This window comes from Bos taurus, chromosome 2 (genome assembly GCF_002263795.3).
Source record: "Bos taurus isolate L1 Dominette 01449 registration number 42190680 breed Hereford chromosome 2, ARS-UCD2.0, whole genome shotgun sequence".
Lineage (NCBI taxonomy): Eukaryota > Metazoa > Chordata > Mammalia > Artiodactyla > Bovidae > Bos > Bos taurus.
Genome location: NC_037329.1, coordinates 27,597,637 through 27,619,085, shown reverse-complemented (window position 1 = coordinate 27,619,085; position 21,449 = coordinate 27,597,637). Strand labels below are relative to the sequence as shown.

At 40.3% G+C, this 21,449-nt stretch overlaps 1 protein-coding gene across 3 annotated transcripts in view; it reads left to right on the top strand.

Moving 5' to 3' along the window:
- The window catches only part of CERS6 (ceramide synthase 6), a 359,026-nt gene that overhangs the window by 93,271 nt on the left and 244,306 nt on the right, over positions 1-21,449 (top strand). For all 3 annotated transcript variants that reach the window (XM_024978054.2, XM_024978051.2, NM_001193132.1), the window contains exon 2: positions 14,066-14,171. In XM_024978054.2, coding sequence (XP_024833822.1) covers positions 14,066-14,171 — 106 coding nt within the window. The remainder of the gene's footprint in view (positions 1-14,065; positions 14,172-21,449) is intronic.

Here is a 21,449-nt window from a genome sequence, read left to right as displayed (position 1 = left end):
TGTGCTGGAAGCAGTAGTTAGAGATGGAGTTGCCCAAATTGCAGTCAGTAAGTTAAAAGAGGCGTAGCCGACAGAGTGACAGATTCTGTGAAGGCACCGTTGTATCCCTCAGTGAGAGCTCCGGATGGTATCATTCTCAATATGCGAAGGAGAGCAGGTTGACAATAAAGCCTTCCTGATACAGGTATGCTATTCCCCAAGGATTCACTGACCATCGTGGTAATTTTATAAGCATCATAATGTTGTGAAAATAGCTTCTTCCTAGTGGTAATATTTTGGAGAAGGCAATGGCACCCTACTCCAGTACTCTTGCCTGGAAAATCCCATGGATGGAGGAGCCTGGTGGGCTGCAGTCCATGGGGTCGCTAGGAGTCAGACACGACTGAGCGACTTCACTTTCACTTTTCACTTTCATACATTGGAGAAGGAAATGGCAACCCACTCCAGTATTCTTGCCTGGAGAATCCCAGGGACGGGGGAGCCTGTTGGGCTGCCATCTATGGGGTTGCATAGAGTGGGTCATGACTGAAGCAACTTAGCAGCAGTAGCAGCAGTGGTAATATTTTAAAGACTTTCCTCACTACAAAGATATTTTTGTATATATTCAGTAAATATACACTGTACAGGTTTTCCTTCTTATAAATATCTTTAATGCCCTTTGCATCTTATTTTATGTAAAACACAGGGGCATATTTTTCATTGTTTAAGAGAAAGACACAGTTTCTTTGAATTTTATGAACTTCATCTTTAATGGCTAGGTTGTATTTTTCTTGAGTAGTTGAACTCATGGTGAAATATCTGAAGTCTAGAGTTTTTGTTATTTATTTTTTCAGAATCCTGGAAATACATGGCAAGTGGAGGCAATTTTGACATTTCTCAAGGCAGCTTGGGCTTTCCAAGAATCTCAGCTCTCAGCTGATGGCACTCAGCCTTTCTAGTCTCTGATTTGGACCCCTGAAGAGATTGGAGTAGGCTAGACTGACAGGTCTCTTCTACTAAAGCTACTTCTGATTTAGCTGTATTTTTCAGAAAGCCTCTTCTGAATTGTTTTTAACAATAGCAACAATAACACCAAAGTTTCCGCCCATGATTATTTATTAATAAAAGCAGCTATTGTCTAAGGGTCTCCTCCACTCTCTTAAGAGAAGAATAAAGTTAGATTCAGAAAATTATCCTTAAAATACTTTAAAAATGAACATTTAAAGGTAAGCTAGAGAAAGATGGATGAAGAAAGGTTTATGGGGTCCACGCTGTTTATTCTTGAAGAGGAATGCAGGATGACTTAATCAGTGTTGTCAAAGTATTATACCACTTCTCCGGAGGGCTGAGAAATGGGGAAATGGGTTTATATTTCAGCTGGAAAGAATGATGCAGGAAGAACACTTTAAGTCAAACGTGATGAAAAACTAAGATGAGATACCAAGGGGAGTGTTTTTTTCTACTTTTAAAATTTTGAAATAATTACAGAGACACAGGAAATTGCAGAGAAATGTACAGGGAGATTTCATGTTCGAAGAAAGTTTTTGAATGATCTCTTTAGAGAGAAAGTTCTGCTTGAAAAAAGGAAGCTGGACCAGGTGACGTAGTAAGCTCAAATGTTCTTTCCATGATTCTTTCCTGAATTTTTGCCATCCTTCTGTTTTTTCCCAAAACAAGTTTCCCACTCCACCTTACTATCCAGCCCAGACAAGAAGTCCTCCTAATGTGTGGAATGTGTGCTCCTTACAATGAAAATTTACAACTAGCCAGCCCTTAATGAATATTTTCCAAATGTTGAACACTGTGGTGTGAGGTTTATACCTATTCTGTCAATCCTCACACACATTCTGCAAAGTAGATTTTACTTTCTTCATTTTTAAGTGTGATAACTAGGGTTTAGAAATGTTAAAGAGCTCTCCAACATTCTGAGCTCAGAACAGATTCACTTGGGATATGGGTTTGCTCTAAAGAAATCTTCCTTTCTACTCTATGAGTCTACCTGGAAAAAAAAATCACATTTTCTTTTCCTGAGGAGAGTTGTCTTCTGTCTGCCTGCTGTTCTGCTTGCCATCTTCCCCTAGCTCTATCCCTTTCCAATTGGTCTCAAGATGATGATGATTTGGAAATATTCCCCAACATGAACAGAATGTAATTATGATTTTTATTATATAGATAAAGAAATAGAGAAGTTCTGTGGAGTTGCCAGTCACAGGCAGAAGCAATTATTTTCTGGAGGCATCTCAAAACCCTCTTGGCATCTTTAGTTAATGTTGGTAACATTTTTCTTGAAGTAATTTTGTGCCATTTTGTATCTTCTGCTGTGCCCATTGACTTGAACTTCACCCTTTTCTCTACTTGATAAGGTCCTGAAATAGCATTTTTATTTTTATTCCACCTACTGTGCTTTTCCTTGTCTAAGTCTCAGTGGAGACCCTTGCTTGAAGAGCTCCATGGAATTAGCTGAATTGCGCCTGTCTTAGGGCTTTTCATCTTCTGTTTTGGTGTCACTGAGGTTTTGAGTCTTACCTGACATAGAGACCATCCAGTTCATCTCTATTTTTAAAGATATTTATTTTTTATTTTTGGTATTAAAAGTTTGAGCTCTCATTTTAGGTGTCCAAAAAACATAGAAAAGCATAAAAAAGAATGTTAAAGTAAGCCACAATCCTATAATCTGGCAGTAGTATATCTTCAACTTCTTTTATGTGTTAGAAATTTATATGAGGGCTTCCCTGGTGGCTCAGATGGTAAAGAATCTGCCTGCAATGCAGGAGACCTGGGTTCGATCCCTAGGTCAGGGAGATGCCCTGAAGATGAAAATGGCAACCCACTCCAGTATGCTTGCTTGCAGAATTCCATGGGCAGAGGAGCCTGGTGGGCTACAGTTCGTGGGGTCACAAAGAGTTGGACAGGACTGAAGTGACTTAGCACACACGCATACAGTCAGGACTTACCTGGTGGTTCAGTGACTGGGAGTCCGCCTGCCAATGCAGGGCACACCAGAGTGATCCCTGGTCTGGGAAGGTCCCACATGCCTCGGGGTAACTGGGCCCCATGTGCCACAACTACTGAGCCTGCTTGCCTAGAGCCCCTGCTCAATAAGAAGAAAAACCACCAGCAGTGAGCAGCCCCAGCTTGCTACAATAGAGAAAGCAGGCACATAATAACGAAGACCCAGCACAGTCATAGATAAATAAATAAATAGCGTAACCTTTAAAAAAAAAAAAAAAGGAGCTTTGATGGGCATTTGGAAAAAAGAGAGCTTGATCATCTTTTCATCTGCTTATTGATTATTGTTGCTTATTTCTGTGAACTACTCATTTATATCCTCTCTGCAGTCTTTACTAAATTTCCATGAGCAGTTTATTGGCATTCTTTTTCTCCAAATCCTCAATTATATTTCAAATTATCAGGCCCAGCCTTCAGAGTATGGACATTTATTTATTTAGTCTTACCAACCATATGATTCCATGAGTCTTATGACTTTATTTGGTGTCTGTATGTTGATGACACCAAATTTGTATCTCTAACCCAGACCTCTCCTGAACCCCAGACTACTTTATCCAACTGCCTACTTGGTATTTCCACCTATAAGCCTAATAGTCTAACCTCACATTTACTACCCTCAGGCTAACTCTGTCCTTCCAGGGGTTCAGGCCAAAGACCTGCCGGGAGCATTTTATTCCTCTCTCATCCCATGTTCAGTCCAGTGCACGCTGGGGGCCCAACCTTCAAGACAGCGTGTGGACTTGACCACATCTCACCGCCTCTGTCGTCACCACTCCCTTTGAACCACCGTTATCTCTTGCCAGGATAACCGGAGTGACCGTCCCCTGCACCCCACCCTCAGTTGGCTTGGCTGCTCCCATTCTTGCTCCCCTTCAGTCTGTTCTCAGGAAAGCAGCCAGTGATTCCATTTAAATATAAATCAGTCATTTAGGTTTTCTTCTCAGAGTCCTGCAGTGGCTTCCTGCCTCACTCTAGATAAAAACCAGAGTCCTTCAAATAGCTCACAAGGTGTAGTGATGTGGCGGCCTGCTACTCTGACCCCATCTTTCTCCTCTTGCTCTGATGAATACTGCTCTAGCCTCATTCCGCCTGCAATGCAGGAGATATGGGTTTGATCCCTGGAAGATCTCTTGGAGAAGGAAGTGGCAGCCCACTCCAGTATTCTTGCCTGGAGAATCTCATGGACGGAGGAGCCTGGTGGGTTTCCCCGTGGGGTGGGGGGAACCCATGGGGTTTCAAGGAGTCAGACAGGACTCAGTGACTAAACAACAAAGCCTCACTGGCTCTCTCGAGGTTTCTTCCAAATCTAAGGTGTCCTCCTTCCTCGGAGCCTTTGCCCTTAGCTGCTGCTCTTTCCAGAATGTTCTTCTACTTCTCTTCCTGCGTGATTTCCTTATCTTCTTAGGAATAGGTTCACTTTCTCAGGAGTCTTCCCTGACCAGTCCATTGAAAATTGCAACCCCACCTCATCCTTCTTAGCAGGCTTTATTTTTCCCTATAGTACTTTTCACTATCTTGCATCACATGCACCACTTTATTTTCCATCTCCCTTCTTTCCAGCTAGAACGTAAACTCCATAAAAGTAGGGAATTTTGTTCACTGTTGTGTCCCCAACACTTAAAGCAAGGCTGACGCATCATAGGTATTAAATGAGTCATTTGTTAGTGAATCCTTAAGCTGTTTACCATTTTCCTACTATAAAATGATGGTGCATGAAAATTTTTCCATTTATGGCTCTTTTTCTTTGTTTGACAGATTTCCCAAGATAAATATCTAAGTGAGATTTCTGAGTTTAGGTGTATGACTACTTCACATTATTTTAACAGTGCCTTTTTAATGAACTTTTATTATTTTAGGGAAAAGAGAAAATGTTTTTATTAATAGATTTTGTTATGATTGACCAGGTCTAAATCTTGTCTAAATTATTTGTATTAAGATCTTAAGCAGATCCTTTAAATTCTTTAGATTTATTTTATATTTCTGTTAAATGGGATTAAAGAAGGGTTGTAGTTGAACTTAAAAAAGAATAAAACATCACAAAGCATTTGACACTTAGTAAGTGCTTTATTGACTATGCCAAAGCCTTTGACTGTGTGGAAGGCAGTCACAACAAACTGTGTGGAAGGCAGTCACAACAAACTGGAAAATTCTGAAAGAGATGGGAATACCAGACCACCTGACCTGCCTCTTGAGAAATCTATATGCAGGTCAGGAAGCAACAGTTAGAACTGGACATGGAACAACAGACTGGTTCCAAATAGGAAAAGGAGTACGTCAAGGCTGTATATTGTCACCCTGCATATTTAATTTATATGCAGAGTACATCATGAGAAACGCTGGGCTGGAAGAAGCACAAGCTGGAATCAAGATTGCCAGGAGAAATATCAATAACCTCAGATATGCAGATGACACCACCCTTATGGCAGAAAGTGAAGAGGAACTCAAAAGCCTCTTGATGAAAGTGAAAGAGGAGAGTGAAAAAGTTGGCTTAAAGCTCAACATTCAGAAAATGAAGATCATGGCATCTGGTCCCATCACTTCATGGGAGATAGATGGGGAAACAGTGGAAACAGTGTCAGACTTTATTTTTCTGGCTCCAAAATTACTGCAGATGGTGACTGCAGCCATGAAATTAAAAGTCGCTTACTCCTTGGAAGGAAAGTTATGACCAACCTAGATAGCATATTCAAAAGCAGAGACATTACTTTGCCAACAAAGGTTCGTCTAGTCAAGGCTATGGTTTTTCCTGTGGTCATGTATGGATGTGAGAGTTGGATTGTGAAGACAGCTGAGCACTGAAGAATTGATGGTTTTGAACTGTGGTGTTGGAGAAGACTCTTGAGAGTCCCTTGGACTGCAAGGAGATCCAACCAGTCCATTCTAAATGAGACCAGTTCTGGGTGTTCGTTAGAAGGACTAGTGCTGAGGCTGAAACTCCAATACTTTGGCCCCCTCATGCGAAGAGTTGACTCATTGGAAAAGACCCTGATGCTGGGAGGGATTGGGGGCAGGAGGAGAAGGGGACGACAGAGGATAAGATGGTTGGATGGCATCACCGACTCGATGCACATGAGTTTGGGTGAACTCCGGGAGTTGGTGATGGACAGGGAGGCCTGGCATGCTGCGATTCATGGGGTCTCAAAGAGTTGGACACGACTGAGCGACTGAACTGAACTGAACTGAAGTGTTGATAAATATCAATCTCCTCCTGACCTTCTTTCCATAAATATTTTCTTGTAGCATCTTTGTGTTAGAATTGTACAATACACAGTTCCACACATACACCTACTTACCCAGGCACATGAACCTATGTGTAGCTAAACACGCATTCAGGTCGCTTTCAATATCCAGTCTATACTGTTCTCATATGTTTTACATTTGTAATGCTTTCTGGTGAATGTTGGAGTCTGTAGAGGTGCTTGTGGCTAAGCAATGAATTAAATCAATCACCCCTCTTCATATTTTTTTCCCCTTGGATGTTCATAGTTAGGTTTCTTTCCAGCACTGTCTGGGATGGGATGTTATTTCTCATAATTGTGTGTATTTAATCTGTTACTAATTGGTCATAATTACTTTCAGAGATCTTCCGAGTAGTTTTATATTTACCATTTCTGATGGTCTTCATTTTTTCTTGAGATCTAAGCTTCCCTCTGGTTTTGCTTCCTTTCAGCCTAAAGAAGTCCTCTAGTATTCTTGAAGCGGGGATCTGATGGCAGACAAATTCCCTTCATTTTCCTGTCACTTTTATTCTTTGAAGAAAAATTTTGCTGGATGTAGAATTTTGGGATGATAACTTTTTTTTATTTTGTTTTTGCTTCAGCACTTTAGAGATATTGTTTCACTGTCATTAAACCTCCATCATGTCTGATGAGAAGTCCTTTGTTTTTCAAATTATTTTTCCCTGTATACAATGTGCCATTTTCTCTAGTGAGTTTCAATATTTCCCCTTATCTTTGGTTTTCATCAGTTTGACTGTGATTTTGTCTGTATCTTCTTTTTTTTTTTTTTTGGAAGTTACCTCTTTTGGGGATTCTTGAACTTCCCAAACTGTATGTTTATGTCTTTGATCGGATTTGAGAAATACATTTCTTTCTATTATTTCTTCTGATACCTTCTTCTTCTCCAGTCTTTCTCCTTTTTTCCTGGAACTCCAACTACCCATATGTTAGCCTTTTTAAAATTGTTCTACAAGTCCTCAATGTCTGTTTCTTTACTTTGTCACTTTTTTTTCTTGCCTTTTCTCAGATTGCATTATTTCCATTGCCCTATCTTCAAGTTCACTGAATCTCTTTGTGTGTCTTTCCCCTAAAAATTGGGTCATGTTTTCCTTGCTTTCCATCAACATATTAGATTGTATCTGGATATTCTTAGAGTTATATTGAAGAGATTCTGGATTTTTTTTTTTTTTTTTTTTTACATTGCTGTGAAGAGTGTTGAGATGTTTTGTGTTAACAATTTACTCAGTTAGGTTCAAACTGTAGCCTGTCGGGCCCTCAGTGGACCATGGCTTCAGTCTTTATTCAGTTCTTTAAACCTTAGCTCCTACTTGCTTTCAGCTTACCTTGTACATACATGGCTTGTGGTCAGCCAGAATCATGCTTCGTTATTAAGCCGAATTAGGGGTTGGCTTCTCTGTCTTCTTTCTTTTGTGGTTCCTTGGCCAGTCTCTGATTTCCCCAGGCTCCTTCCCTAGTACCCACAGTTAGACAGAGAGTGTGTTTTCCTGTCAAAGCTGTATCTGCTGCTGTGATTGATCTCAGAGTTGAGCTGCAAACCAAATATATACATAAATAAACAGGAGCTTGCTGTCTGCTGGTTTCCTGCTCCAGCTTTTGACTCCCTCCAGTCTACTTGCGTATGTTCCATCTCCAGAGCCCTCAGGTACTTGGTTTTGTTTTTAGAGGGTTGGCATGTTGTGCAGTTTTTAAAGATGAGAAATCAATTTATTGGGTGCTCATTTCCCCATATCAAAACCAGAGTGCTTCTAATTATTTTTTAAATCGAAATCTTTCCTGAGATAGTTGCAGATTCAGATGCAGTTGTAAGAAGGAATACTAAAATTATAGTATGGCATCATTGCCAGGTAATTAGCATTGATACAGTCTATTGAACTTACACTGATGTCCCCAGCTGTACGTTGTGTGTGTGTGTGATTTAATTTTATACACTTAAAGAATATTTATTTATTTGGGTCTTAATTGCATGCGTGGGAGCTTCACGATGTTACACGGACTCTCTAGCTGTGTCATTCAAGCTCACTAGTTGTGGCATGCAGGCTTAGTTGCTCCAAGGCTTGTGGGATCTTAGTTCCCCTACCAGGGATCAAACCTGTGTTCCCTGCATCTCAAGGTGGATTCTTAACCACTGGACAACCCGGGAAGTCCCAAAATCTATGCACTTTTTTAAAATCACATGTGTAGATTTGTGTATCTACCACCACAGCCATCCAGCTACTTTGCAAAGTGTAGGAAGTGCTAGAGTCAGTGCTCCCCACTGAAGACAATTACATAGTGTGTGCATGCTAAGTCGCTTCAGTAGTGTCTGACTCTTTTGTGACTCTGTGGATGGTAGTCTGCCAGGCTCCTCTGTCCATGTGATTCTCCAGGAAAGAATACTGGAGAGAGTTGCCATGCCCTCCTCCAGGGGATCTTCCTGACCCAGGGATCAAACCCCTGCCTCCTGCATTGCAAGCAGATTCTCTGCCGATGAGCCACCAGGAAAGCCCCTGATTACACAGTACTAAGTGATGAGAGCCGACATGTACCCTGTAAATGTTTATTTACATTAAAAAAATTTTTTTTAATTTACTCTTTTTCTGTATTGGGAAGGTGTTTCATGCAAGAATCACTTCATTTTTGTGTATACCTTTAAGCACACTGTAGCCCAGAGGGTACCTTGGTATTCTGTGTAGAGACATTCAATTCATGTTTAAAATACAAATACATGTTGTTAAATAGAACTAAAAAGTAGGAATGTCTTCGTGTTTTCTCTGCTTTTACATTGAGACTAGTATTTTTCAAAGCTTACATCCTTGCTATATTTACTTTCAAATATGTTATTCTACATGAAAGTACTTCACAATGTTTGATCTTTTGAAGGTAGTGTTACTGCCTTTGATAAAAAAGTAATTAGGTGAGCGTTTCCTGGTAGAGGCAGTCATCAAAGCTTGAAAATACATATTCCCTTTCAACTATTATATTTGTAGGTACTCTACTCCACCCTCATCTTACTCTGTTTTTCTCTCTCCTAAGACAACCCTTGTAAAAGACAGCTTTTGTGAAATTCTATTAGAGCCAGCATTGGAGGAAAAAAATCCAGCATTTCTCTAATGGACCATGGCAATAGGTGATAAATTATAGATGTTTTGTCATTAGTTTTATTTGGTGTCTAATATGCTTTCTTATGGGGAAGGAAATGGCAACCCACTCCAGTACTCTTGCCTAGAGAATCCCCTGGACAGAGGAGCCTGGTGGGCTGCCATCTATGGGGTCACACAGAGTCGGACATGACTGAAGTGACGAAGTGACTTAGCATGCATGCATGCGTTGGAGAAGGAAATGGCATCCCACTCCAGTATTCTTGCCTGGAGAATCCCAGGGACAAAGGAGCCTGGTGGGCTGCCATCTATGGGGTCGCACAGAGTCGGACAGGACTGAAGCAGCTTAGCAGCAGCAGCATGCTTTCTTAAAAAGATGCAGCAGTGATTCACAAATTCTTGGAGAATAAACAAATATAGTTTCTATTTTCATATAGATTTATGTAAAACATATATATTGCTTTTAGGATGATAAAAATTATTTTTTCTTCTCTCATTTGGAATTTGAAATTAATGTTTTCTGCCTATCTTGTGAAATTTTTTAAATCTTGGAAATTTAATGTTTGGCTCTGTGTGCTAGGTAAGTTGAAAAGAGAATGCCTAGTGAGAGATTGGTAGAACCTACACAAGAGCTCTGTAGGGCCACTTTGACTTTATAGGGACAATGGAAATTATAGAAACAGCTTCTCGAGTTTGAGCCATCAGTCTTCTATCCTCTGAGTCCCAAATAAGGACCCTTTGTAGATGTAGGTATTTAAGGGAATTAAAATGCACAGCTCTTATGAAAAAGATAGAAAGGTCATGTGCCATTATATTTTAGCTGATTCAATCATTCATTTATTCACTCACCATCAAATATTCATTGAGTGCCCACAGTGTGCCTGGTGTTCTGTAAAAATATTTCTGGACACAGTAACTTCTTTCAAGGGATTCAAGTGGTTTGATTTATTGTACATACCCATCAGAAGCCATTTAAACCATAAGACCTTCAACCTTTAAATTGAGTTAAATTCTATTAAATTTGACTGTCACTTCTCACATCCTATCCTACAAATCCTTGGAATTTGGGACTTAGCCTGGCCAGTAAACAAAGATGGGGAGCTGATGATAACATTCGCCTAAAATTTTTTAGGAAAGAAATATGACATTTTCTGCTTCCCTTCCCCTAGAAGCAGAGGATACTTGCGTCTCTCTTTCTGCAGAGTGGGGGTGGTGATATTCCTGCCTCCCCTGGTTGAGGGAGAGTATATGTGTGTGCTAGGATCAGTAGAGATGGGTGCTTTCACCTTGGTGAAAGGTTCATTGCAACCTCTATGAAAGAGACCACACACACAGGGAAGAGCAACACACACACACACACACACACGCACACACCCCAACTCTCCTGTGACGGGTGTGGACATAGCATCCTGCAGGGCCATGGAGATTGACAGGGGATCTGGGAAGGTTTGGACTTGGAGAGAATACCAGGTATCAGTTCAGTTCAGTCACTCAGATGTGTCTGACTCTTTGCGACCCCATGGACTGCAGCACGCCAGGCCTCCCTGTCCATTACCATCTCCTGGATCTTGGTCAAACTCATGTCCATTGAGTTGGTGATGCCATCCAACCATCTCATGTTCTGTTATCCCCTTCTCCTCCCGCCTTCAATCTTTCCCAGCTTCAGGGTCTTTTCAAATGAGTCAGTTCTTCTCATCAGGTGGCCAAAGTATCGGAGCTTCAGCTTCAGCATCAGTCCTTCCAATCAATATTCAGGACCGATTTCCTTCAGTATTGACTGGTTTGATCTGCTTGCTGCCCAAGGGACTCTCAAGAGTCAGGGATGGGCTCAGAACCTTAAGGCAGTGCTGGTCTGGACCCAGTGTGGACCCGTGTCCATCAAGCTTGAGGCTTGATGATGAGGGTCACTACAATTTATTGCTCACACACTTATAAAATTATTGTGGCAGAGTATCACGCAGGAATGCTCTTGTCAGTAAAGGGGTACCATTAATAATGATGCTGGGACAACCAAGCTCTGAGGGTAAACTGAGGCAAGTGGTTATTTTACCTGCTGACCCTTGTCTTTTTTAGTTGCCTGTCTTGTTTCTGGTCTCCCCTTTTCTTGCTTGGTACATTCAAACCTTGTTGGATGCACATGGCTTGGCACAGTGTAGCTGAAGCTGTGTGGGTTGCTGGGTCCAGAGAGTCATGGTGTGTAAATGGTATGGTGTGAAACCATACACATGGCTCCCATCAAAGCTTTTAGACAAAGAGGCCATGTGACATTATGTTTTAATATATTCATGTGTTTGTATAATCACACAATTTTTATTTATCTATGTAAATATTATTTCTTACATATGAGGACATTGGGCATAGAGAGATCAATTTCTGAAACTAGGTCTCTGTCGCCAGATAGTAGCAGATAATTCCCACCTATCCTTTAGACATTGTTTTAAAAGTATGTTTATAGAGAGTCATATTTATTTGATAATTTTGATTATCAAAATTTCAGAAGTTTAATGATCAAGTGATATGCCTTCTTCAAGATGCTTATTAGTTCTGGAAATGTAGAGAGTGTTTCTAAAAAAAAGTGATTTGAAGTTTAAAAAGAGGAGGAGTAAGGTGTAAAACATGGTATTGTATAAAATACTAAAAGAACCTTTTTGAATGTTTTTGTGTGTTACTGGCAAGTGACAGTAAAGGTGAGGAAGTTGCTTTTGAAGAGGTTCTACTGAGTGAATTTCTTGACTCTCCTGCTGTCTGCCTGCACACTGTTGTGGGTACACAGAGAAGGTTTGTTAGCTTGTCAGCAGCACTCACCGCAATGATGGCCACATTAAAAGCACATTTGCAGAACATAGCCAGTGGATCAGATTTCTTGCCCCCTCCTGTGTGTGCCTGGCATTGTCGTATTCACAGATTAAGTGATCAGCCTCTGCATTTAGACTCTTCACTCTTTAGAAGAAAAAAACAGATCATATTCTCCATCAAGGATGCTGACGCCAAATTCCAACAGGAAATTTGAACACAGCGTTTCAGAATTTGTAGGAATTACGAAGACAAGAGAGGGCTGGGGAGAAATCCCACAGGGAAGAGTAGAAGGAAACCATTAGAAGTGTTGATTTTGGCTTTTATACCTAGTTTTGCTATTTCACCTTTTTTAAAAAAATGAAAAACTCTTGCTGATCGCATGTCTTCCCACACCTCTTATTATGCCTTATGATGAAGAGGCACTAACCAGGAAGCAGGAAACTTTAAGGAAACAAGTGGTCATTGCCCATCCATGTTTCTTTCTTTCTACTAGCTACATTCGTAGCACCACAATGACTGTTTTTAGTGAATACCCAGAGTTATTTAAAAAAAATACTACACTTCTTTTACAAAGGTGAGGGCATAGGTAACATGTTTTTCATTCTAGCAAAGGTGGTTATTCTTCCTAACTTTGTTCCAGAGAGCCCAATGAAACAGGAATTAAATTGCATTTCCTGTGTATATCTTTACTGGTTTGGGCTTGCATGTACAGTATTCCATTTTTTTGTTTGAATACATTTTTTTCCCCTTTTACTTGAAATAGGACCCAGTGGGATATTATGAGGTACCATGTATGTAAACTTCATTAGTCCCTCTTTAAAGAAAAAAAAAATTCCTCCCTTGTTTACTGTTCTTTAACTCATCCGCTTTTTTTTTTGGCACACTGTGTGGCGTGCTGGGTCTTAGACCCCTGACCAGGGATTGAACCTGTGCTCCCCGCTTTGGGAGCTCAGAGTCTTAATCACTGGACCACCAGGGAATTACCCCCCGCTATTCACTATTATTAAAGAAACTTCATCTAAGATTTACTCACCGGTCTGTTGTGTATATTTATCAGTTGCTTTTGGCCAACATTAAATGAATTTGGGTCATACTTTCATATAATATTGTATTATTTGCATTTATAGAAAAAGTTAAATGTCACTATTGAAAAGGTGCATTGCACCTTATTTCTCGAATGTTTAGTTTAAAACAACTCAAATGCTTTTCTTATAAAAAAGGTTTTAGAGACATCATCAGACCTTTGAGGCCCCAGTCCTCTGTCTGCATGCCTCCCGTGGCTCATTCACACTTTAAACACAGCCAGAAGTGTAGCTGAGACGTCCTGTTCTTCTTGACATAGTCATTTTCTTATGATAAAAATGGTGCAGCTGATGTGTGTAATAATTTCAGACTTTTCGGCTTGGCTGGGACGTCATGTTGTTTGACACCTTTCATGACTCCTTATGAGAAAGAAGCAAATAATCGTAAAGCAAGGAATTTTAAGAAGTCATAGAAACGTGGGACTGAACATAGCACACTTGGATCACAGAGACCACATGGGCCAGGCTTTGGACTGGGGTTGATCAAAAGCATACTCTGTTAGTTAACACTTTCCTAGTAAAAATATAACGTGACTTGTAAGAAGAACATACATCATTTCAAAATCATAGTTTGTTTGGTTTATGTATCTTATACTGGTATATTTCTCATTTGTAGTCTTTCTATCTAGTCAGTCTCATTATAACTTACATATCAGGAGGTTTAAATGTTTTAAAAAGATTTCTTTTTTTACTGTCACTGCTGGGGAATTAAAGGAGAAAAAAAGTTAAATCTGCTTGATATAGGTCCTGATTTATGAGTGTTGACAGTGTCTACCCATAAAATCGTATTAACATTTTATTGGGACAATTGAGGAATGGTTACCTGATAACATTAAGAACAGCTATAGAGAGAATAATGTGGTTTTTTTTTTTTTTTTTTCAGATTTGTAGCCAAACCATGTGCCATAGCCCTCAACATTCAGGCCAATGGACCACAGATTGCCCAGCCAAATGCCATCCTGGAAAAGGTCTTCACTGCAATTACAAAGGTATGCTTGTCCTTTTCTGGGATATAAATTGTTACGACCACTATTCTTAGTCTGAAATCATTTACTTCCCTCTGTGTTGAGTTTGAGAACGAACATTTGACTAGCCTCATGCTTGAAAGCATGGAAAGCACACGGGCCCTGCGATAAACTGAGAAAGGGAGAAGCCAAACACACATGGGCATGTTTGAGACCTGCGGGTTTACTCCCAAGAGCGTGCGAGACGCTTGGCTGTGGAGCACAGTCTAGATGAGACAGTGAGGGCACGGATTCTATGCCTCAGTCTCACCTGGTGTGACGCAGTATGTATGTCTAATGGTGGGGTGGGACTTTGTGGAGGCGACTGGGGAGAGCTGAGGAATACGATTACTGTAGCTGTGAGGAAAAGTGCCCATTTGCTTATGGAGTTGTCCATATGTTCTAGCAGCTATGATACACAGGCCGATGTGAACAAAAATGGGAGCAATGGAGGGAAAGAAGAGCAGTAATATGAAGCCATGAAGAGCGAGGGTCCAGAGAGTTACAAAGTACAGATTCACTGTAAAGAAAATGGGGGAGGAGATGATCGCTCCGCTGAGAGTTAAAGTCCTGAAGAGGCTGGAAAGAGGCTGGAAAGAGGCTGGAAAGAGGCGAGCAGGGGAGAGAGGGAGGATGTAGAGGAAAGATTGTCACCGACTGCCAGCTGGTCTCTCCTTCTGAACAAAAAGAGGAGGAAGAAGATGGAAGTCAGAAACCCTCAAGCTAAGGCCATGAAAATGCAAGTCACAGCATCCGAATAGCTTATTCTTACTGAAATCTCTCTCTCACTCTTTCATGGAAAAGAAAGGAGAAGCATAACAGTCTATGAGAAATATTGTGCGTTTGCGTATTAAATGGTTTGTTTTCCTGCTTTCGTTTTTTTCTGGGACAATTTCTCAGGCTTCTAAGATGTGATTTGACCATGTTAAGCAAATTTTATTCCTTTTTTGGTATTTATATTGCTAACCATTTTTATTGGTTCTCTCTTGTTGTAAAATAATTAATTCAAATTTTCAAACATATTTGTTTATTTTATGGTCTACATTTCTGCCAGGATTCTCTAGGGTTTTCCCCTCTATTCTTTTAGAAATGGTATTCTTCTCAGGAAAGTGAAAGAACACACACAATGTTTTTTATATCTCTGCTAAGAAGGAGAGTAGAATAAATGGAATTTTTGTTTTGTGAGATGATTTTAGACTGCCACTTTCTAACCTGAAGGGACTCATGTGACAGAGTGTTTAAAGGAAGAAAATATTAGGGAGGAAATTGCATTTTTATTTATCAGTTTGTTGCAGCAAACACATTTTCTCCCTCTAAAATAGCAGATGTGTAGGGAGTTATAAGGGCTTCCTAGGTGGCTCATGTAAAGACTGCTTGCCAATGCAGGAGATACAGGAGATGCAAGTTTGATCCCTGGGTCAGGAAGATTTCCTGGAAGAGAAAATGGCAGCCCTCTCTAGTATTCTTGCCTAAACATTCCAATAAACAGAGGAGCCTGGCAGGCTACAGTCCATGGGGTCACAAAGAGTTGGACATGACTAAGTGACTAAGCACATAGGGACTTATAGGTTCATTTTTTCACATGTGATTACAACATATTTGTATTTACCTTGTGAACTACTCTAAATGCATAAAAATGAATTTTCTACCCAAATGTTATGCCTCCCTTTAGGAATCCTGCGGTAGATGTTTATTTCCCTTGCCTTATGTTTATTATGGTTACTAGGGGATTTTTCTCTATAAAGGTAATGAAAGGATTTTGCAACCAGGTTGACTGCTCTGGAGGATATTTGCTTCTAGCTAATTTTAATGATCATATTCTCTTGGTTTCCAAGGTGATTCTTTTGGAAATTTCTACATGATTAAAGCAGAAGCCTCAGGTTTTGAATTAAATGCAGCCAAGGCTGGAACTGTTTTCCCCTGAATTCTTTGTAGTTTGCCAGTGTTATCTGTGATATGAGAAAGGAACAGATCTGCTGACCAGAATACAAGCAGCAGGATTTGGAGGGTTTGAACAATGATTGTCCAGCATCCTGGCCTTGACCATGGTTCCAGTTCATCTTTGAAGAAGGGCATGTTTATCATCTTTCAAGTGTGAAGGGATATCCCCTTAGAACCCTTAAAATCTATTGCATGCAGTACTTGGCTACATAATTTTGGGAGGCTAGTGCAGAACTAAAAATGCAGGGCCCTTTGTTCGAAAAGCGCAAAAAGGTGCCATTAGAGGCATAAAAAGAGAAAGCTTTTTCCTTTCTTGTGTAGTTTGTCTCTCTCTTGACCTGTCAAGAGTTTTTATTTGGTATTTAATGCCATGCCTCTTAGGCATACTCATGAGGCAAGTGAAAACCCTGACAGATACCCAGGAACCCCACCCTGTGTGATTTAGTGCACGCACAGCCCACTAGCTGCTGAGTTCTGTCTCTTTCCAGCTCCTGGGGGAAGTTGATATAGGCCTCTCCCCTTTCCATAGGCCCACTGTCCCAACCCATAGTGGACAGGAGACCTGCCAGTGTACTGCATTCTCTGCTCCAAGACATACTAGGTACCTGGATTGGAGGATTGGAGTGAGCAAGAGGCTAATCCCCACCGAGTCACTCACTAAGTACCTTGGGATGCTGCTAGCCCAGGGCGCAGGTGGCTGAGACACCGTGGGGTGTGAACACCTAATCCCACCCCTTTCCATGTTTGCACCTAGGGCAGCAGTAGTCAGTCAGCAGGAGTGGGAAGGTGAAGCCTGGAGGCCCTGGGGAGCTGGAGGACAGGGAAGTAAGGTACCCAGCCTCATCTGGGGGCAGTGACGGGACTGTGTGTGAGCCAAGCAAGACTCTGAATCCCTGACATATGCTTCCCTGTCCCAGTGGACTCCTATACAAAACACCATCCCCTTAACACAATTATCAAGAATTTCAAGATGGCAACCATAGAATTTTAAACCCCAAGTGTGAGCCCTTCTGAGTCTGGATTCCAGTGTGAGTTCACTAGTCACATGCCCTGACTGAGCAGTTTTCATCTATGAAATTAGCTGATAAATGTGAACTGCTTCATAGTCTTTGGCTGTCTTTCCTGTTGAGGTAACATCTGCATGTCTTTTTCACTCATTTTTTTTCCTCTGTAAATCTAAAATTTTATAAATATCTCAGAGAACCTACCTCTGTTGTAAAATAATTAAAAGTATTGGTTTTTGAGCAGACTCGAGTTGTGTATGAAATCTTCTCTTGGTATCTCTAATTTTCTTGAAGAGATCTCTAGTCTTTCCCATTCTGTTGTTTTCCTCTATTTCTTTGCATTGATCACTGAAGAAGGCTTTCTTATCTCTCCTTGCTATTCTTTGGAACTCTACATTCACATGTTTATATCTTTCTTTTTCTCCTTTGCTTTTCGCTTCTCTTTTCACAGCTATTTGTAAGGCCTCCCCAGACAGCCATTTTGCTTTTTTGCATTTCTTTTCCATGGGTGTGGTCTTGATCCCTGTCTCCTGTACAATGTCATGAACCTCCGTCCATAGTTCATCAGGCACTCTATCTATCAGATCTAGTCCCTTAAATCTATTTCTCACTTCCACTGTATAATCGTAAGGGATTTGATTTAGGTCATACCTGAATGGTCTAGTGGTTTTCCCTACATTCTTCAATTTAAGTCTGAATTTGGCAATAAGGAGTTCATTGTCTGAGCCACAGTCAGCTCCTGGACTTGTTTTTGCTGACTGTAGAGAGCTTCTCCATCTTTGGCTGCAAAGAATATAATCAATCTGATTTCAGTGTTGACCGTCTGGTGATGTCCGTGTGTAGAGTCTTCTCTTGTGTTGTTGGAAGAGGGTGTTTGCAGTGCATTTTCTTGGCAAAACTCTATTAGTCTTTGCCCTGCTTCATTCCGTATTCCAAGGCCAAATTTGCCTGTTACTCCAGGTGTTTCTTGACTTCCTTCTTTTTCATTCCATCTAGTCAAGGCTATGGTTTTCCCAGTGGTCATGTATGGATGTGAGAGTTGGACTGTGAAGAAAGCTGAGTGCTGAAGAATTGATGCTTTTGAACTGTGGTGTTGGAGAAGACTCTTGAGAGTCCCTTGGACTGCAAGGAGATCCAACCAGTCCATTCTGAAGATCAGCCCTGGGATTTCTTTGGAAGGAATGATGCTAAAGCTGAAACTCCAGTACTTTGGCCACCTCATGCGAAGAGTTGACTCATTGGAAAAGACTCTGATGCTGGGAGGGATTGGGGGCAGGAGGAGAAGGGGACAACAGAGGATGAGATGGCTGGATGGCATCACTGACTCAATGGACATGAGTCTGGGTGAACTCCGGGAGTTGGTGATGGACAGGGAGGCCTGGTGTGCTGCGATTCATGGGGTGGCAAAGAATCAGACACGACTGAGCGACTGAACTGAACTGAACTGAACTGAATTGTGTTTTGGAGCATTGGCTCTGCTGTTGCAGACATTATGCAACATGCATAACATTAGCATTATGGCTTTGGGCTATAAGTCAGTTAGTAAGAGAGGGAACTTTTATTTGGGCCAGGAGGTCTCTCCTTTAATTTACATTAAGAGCACCTGAGGTATTAAATGTAGATTGCTGCATCTTATTTCTAGAGATTCTGATTCAGCAGATTTGTGATGGGGCTCAAATATCACCAATTGTAAATTGTTAGACTCATTCAAATGAATGGCATGATTATTTTTCTTTAGTGAATATTTTGAGTTCATGTTTCTTAACTGATTATATCCAGAGTTATCTGAATGAGATAGATATAAATTAATCAATCATTTAATCTATTTATTTATATATCTTTCTAGCTTTTGGCATATATCTGTGATCATAACAGCCTCATTTTCTCATCAAAGCAATTATTGAACCATTAAGGGTAAAATATATTTGTCAGCTCTAGAACTAGGTTTTATGATCTAGAGAATTATGAGATTATCATATCATAATCTGCTTTTGCTCTGTTTACACTGTTTTTTAAAAATTGTATGCAGGTCTGATTAGTTTTTCCTGATTCTCCTCTTATGCCTATTTCTCTTTTTCTTTTCCATCCTTGTATGTTTGTGTTTATGGAAGTTAACCTGGGTGTTTCTGGTATAAAAATATTTATGTAAGTCAGAATTATTAATTTTTTTCCTTGAGAGTCTTAAGAAAAGGAAAAGAACCATGGAGCATTTATAAAACATGACAATAAAAAATACACAAAAAAGGAAGGAAAATCTTACAATATTTATTTTTTGGCAAACTAAGAGATATATCTCTCCAGATTTCAAAATATATATAGAAAGGCTAAATAAAAACAGTTGGGGTTGGGCAGAAGCCAAGAAGGAGGATGTAAAAAGCATGAAGTGTGGATAGAGGACCCTGTGGGACTAGATTTCAGGAAAGCCAGCAAAAATGACAGCTCCTAAAGGTAAGATCAAAATTCTATCCACTGTTTGCAACACTAGATATAGCAACAAGGCTAGTAGATGCCCTTCTAGACTCAGTTTAATTCAAAGAAGTGGAAGAAGTACACAGAAAACTATGGGTGGATGGCACATTTTCAGGAGGTAGTGTTCTTTGGAGGCAAGGGATAGGCTACCCACTCCAGTAATCTTGGGCTTCCCTGGGGGTTCAGATGGTTAATAATCCACCTACAATGCAGGAGACCTGGGTTTGATCCCTGGATTGGGAAGATTCCCTGAAGAAGGGAATGGCTACCCACTCCAGTATTCTTGCCTGGAGAATTCCATGGACAGAGGAGCCTGGCAGGATACAGTTCTTGGGGTCACAATGAGTCAGACATGCCTGAGTAACTTTCAGTTTCACTTTTCTAAACTACAGAAGTACCCTCCCTGCTCCCTATACTACCAGCAGCTGGTCAAGAAAATCCAACTGAGTCAATGATGGGTAATAAAGAAGAAACACACGGAATCAAAGACAAGAAAAAGAATACGTAACATCAATTACTAACAAAAATTGTCACTGCAAAAAGGAGGCCACAGGGCAACTGAAAATTGCAATCAGATATTTTACCATAGACTTTATTTTTAAAAAGCAATAGCTCTGTTCAGGAAGACCATACAAAATGAAATAGAAAACCTAAAGAAAGAAATAGTTGATCAACAAGAAGAGATGCAGTATGAGCTGGTTAGTTCAGGGGAAAAGTACTAAAACTATCACAGAAATGAAGACAAATTTGGAAAGAACACAGGAAACACTAAATGTTGCAGAAATCTCAGTGGGGAACATGTCAGATAGAAATAATAAAGCTGAAATAAATGAAATGAAAAAGAGATAAAAATAATTAGATATATAGAGCAAGCGGATATAGCATCTGTATAATTGGAGTCTCTTAAGGGAAAGCAGTCTACTTTTTGTGACCCCATGGGCTGTAGCCTGCCAGGCTCTTCTGTCCATGGAATTTTCCAGGCAAGAATACTAGAGTGGGTAGCCATCCCTTCTTCAGGGGATCTTCCTGATCCAGGGATCAAGCCTGGGTCTCCTGCATTGCAAGCAGATTATTTACCATCTGAGCTACCAGGGAAGTCTGAGGAAAAACAAAGTAGAATAAATGTGTGAAGAAAATTTTCGTAAAATAAGTGGAGATTTATAATATGTTAATAGAATGCAGGAAAGAGAGACCCAAGAAGGTTTACACCAGGACTTATTAAAATATTAGACTTGAAATATAAAAGAAATAATTCTTGGACAGCAAAGCATTACAAGCAAAAGAGCAAAAAAAATTACATCATTTATCTAGGGAAAAATATCCATAATAACTTTAGTCATCTCTGTAGCAGTATTGTATAGGACAACATTTTCCAGTATTTTCAAGGAAAATATGAAGTAAGAATTTTTATGTTTAGGTAAATAGTTTTTATAGTGTAAAGGCTAAAGACAAACATATTGAATTTTCAAAAATTGAGAGGAATTGTTCCCATGAGTCCTTTTTTGAAGAAACTTTGTGAGTATTTGGAGAAGGGAATGGCAACCCACTCCAGTATTCTTGCCTGGAGAATTCTACGGACAGAGGAGCCTGGTGAGCTACAGTCTATGGGGTCTCAAAGAGTCAGACAGGACTGAGTGACTAACACATGTAAGTATTAATTTCAGCCGACCAAGAGATTGTTGGGAATATTGATGAGTTTTGAATACATTTAGACTGTAGAACTGAGATAGAAATGTGAGGATTAGGATGACAGAACAGAATGTAAACATTATATGCTCTCACAATGTAGAAATGATACATCTCACAATAACTGAGCTGAAAAAGGGAATGAAGGTGGGAGGTAGAGCAA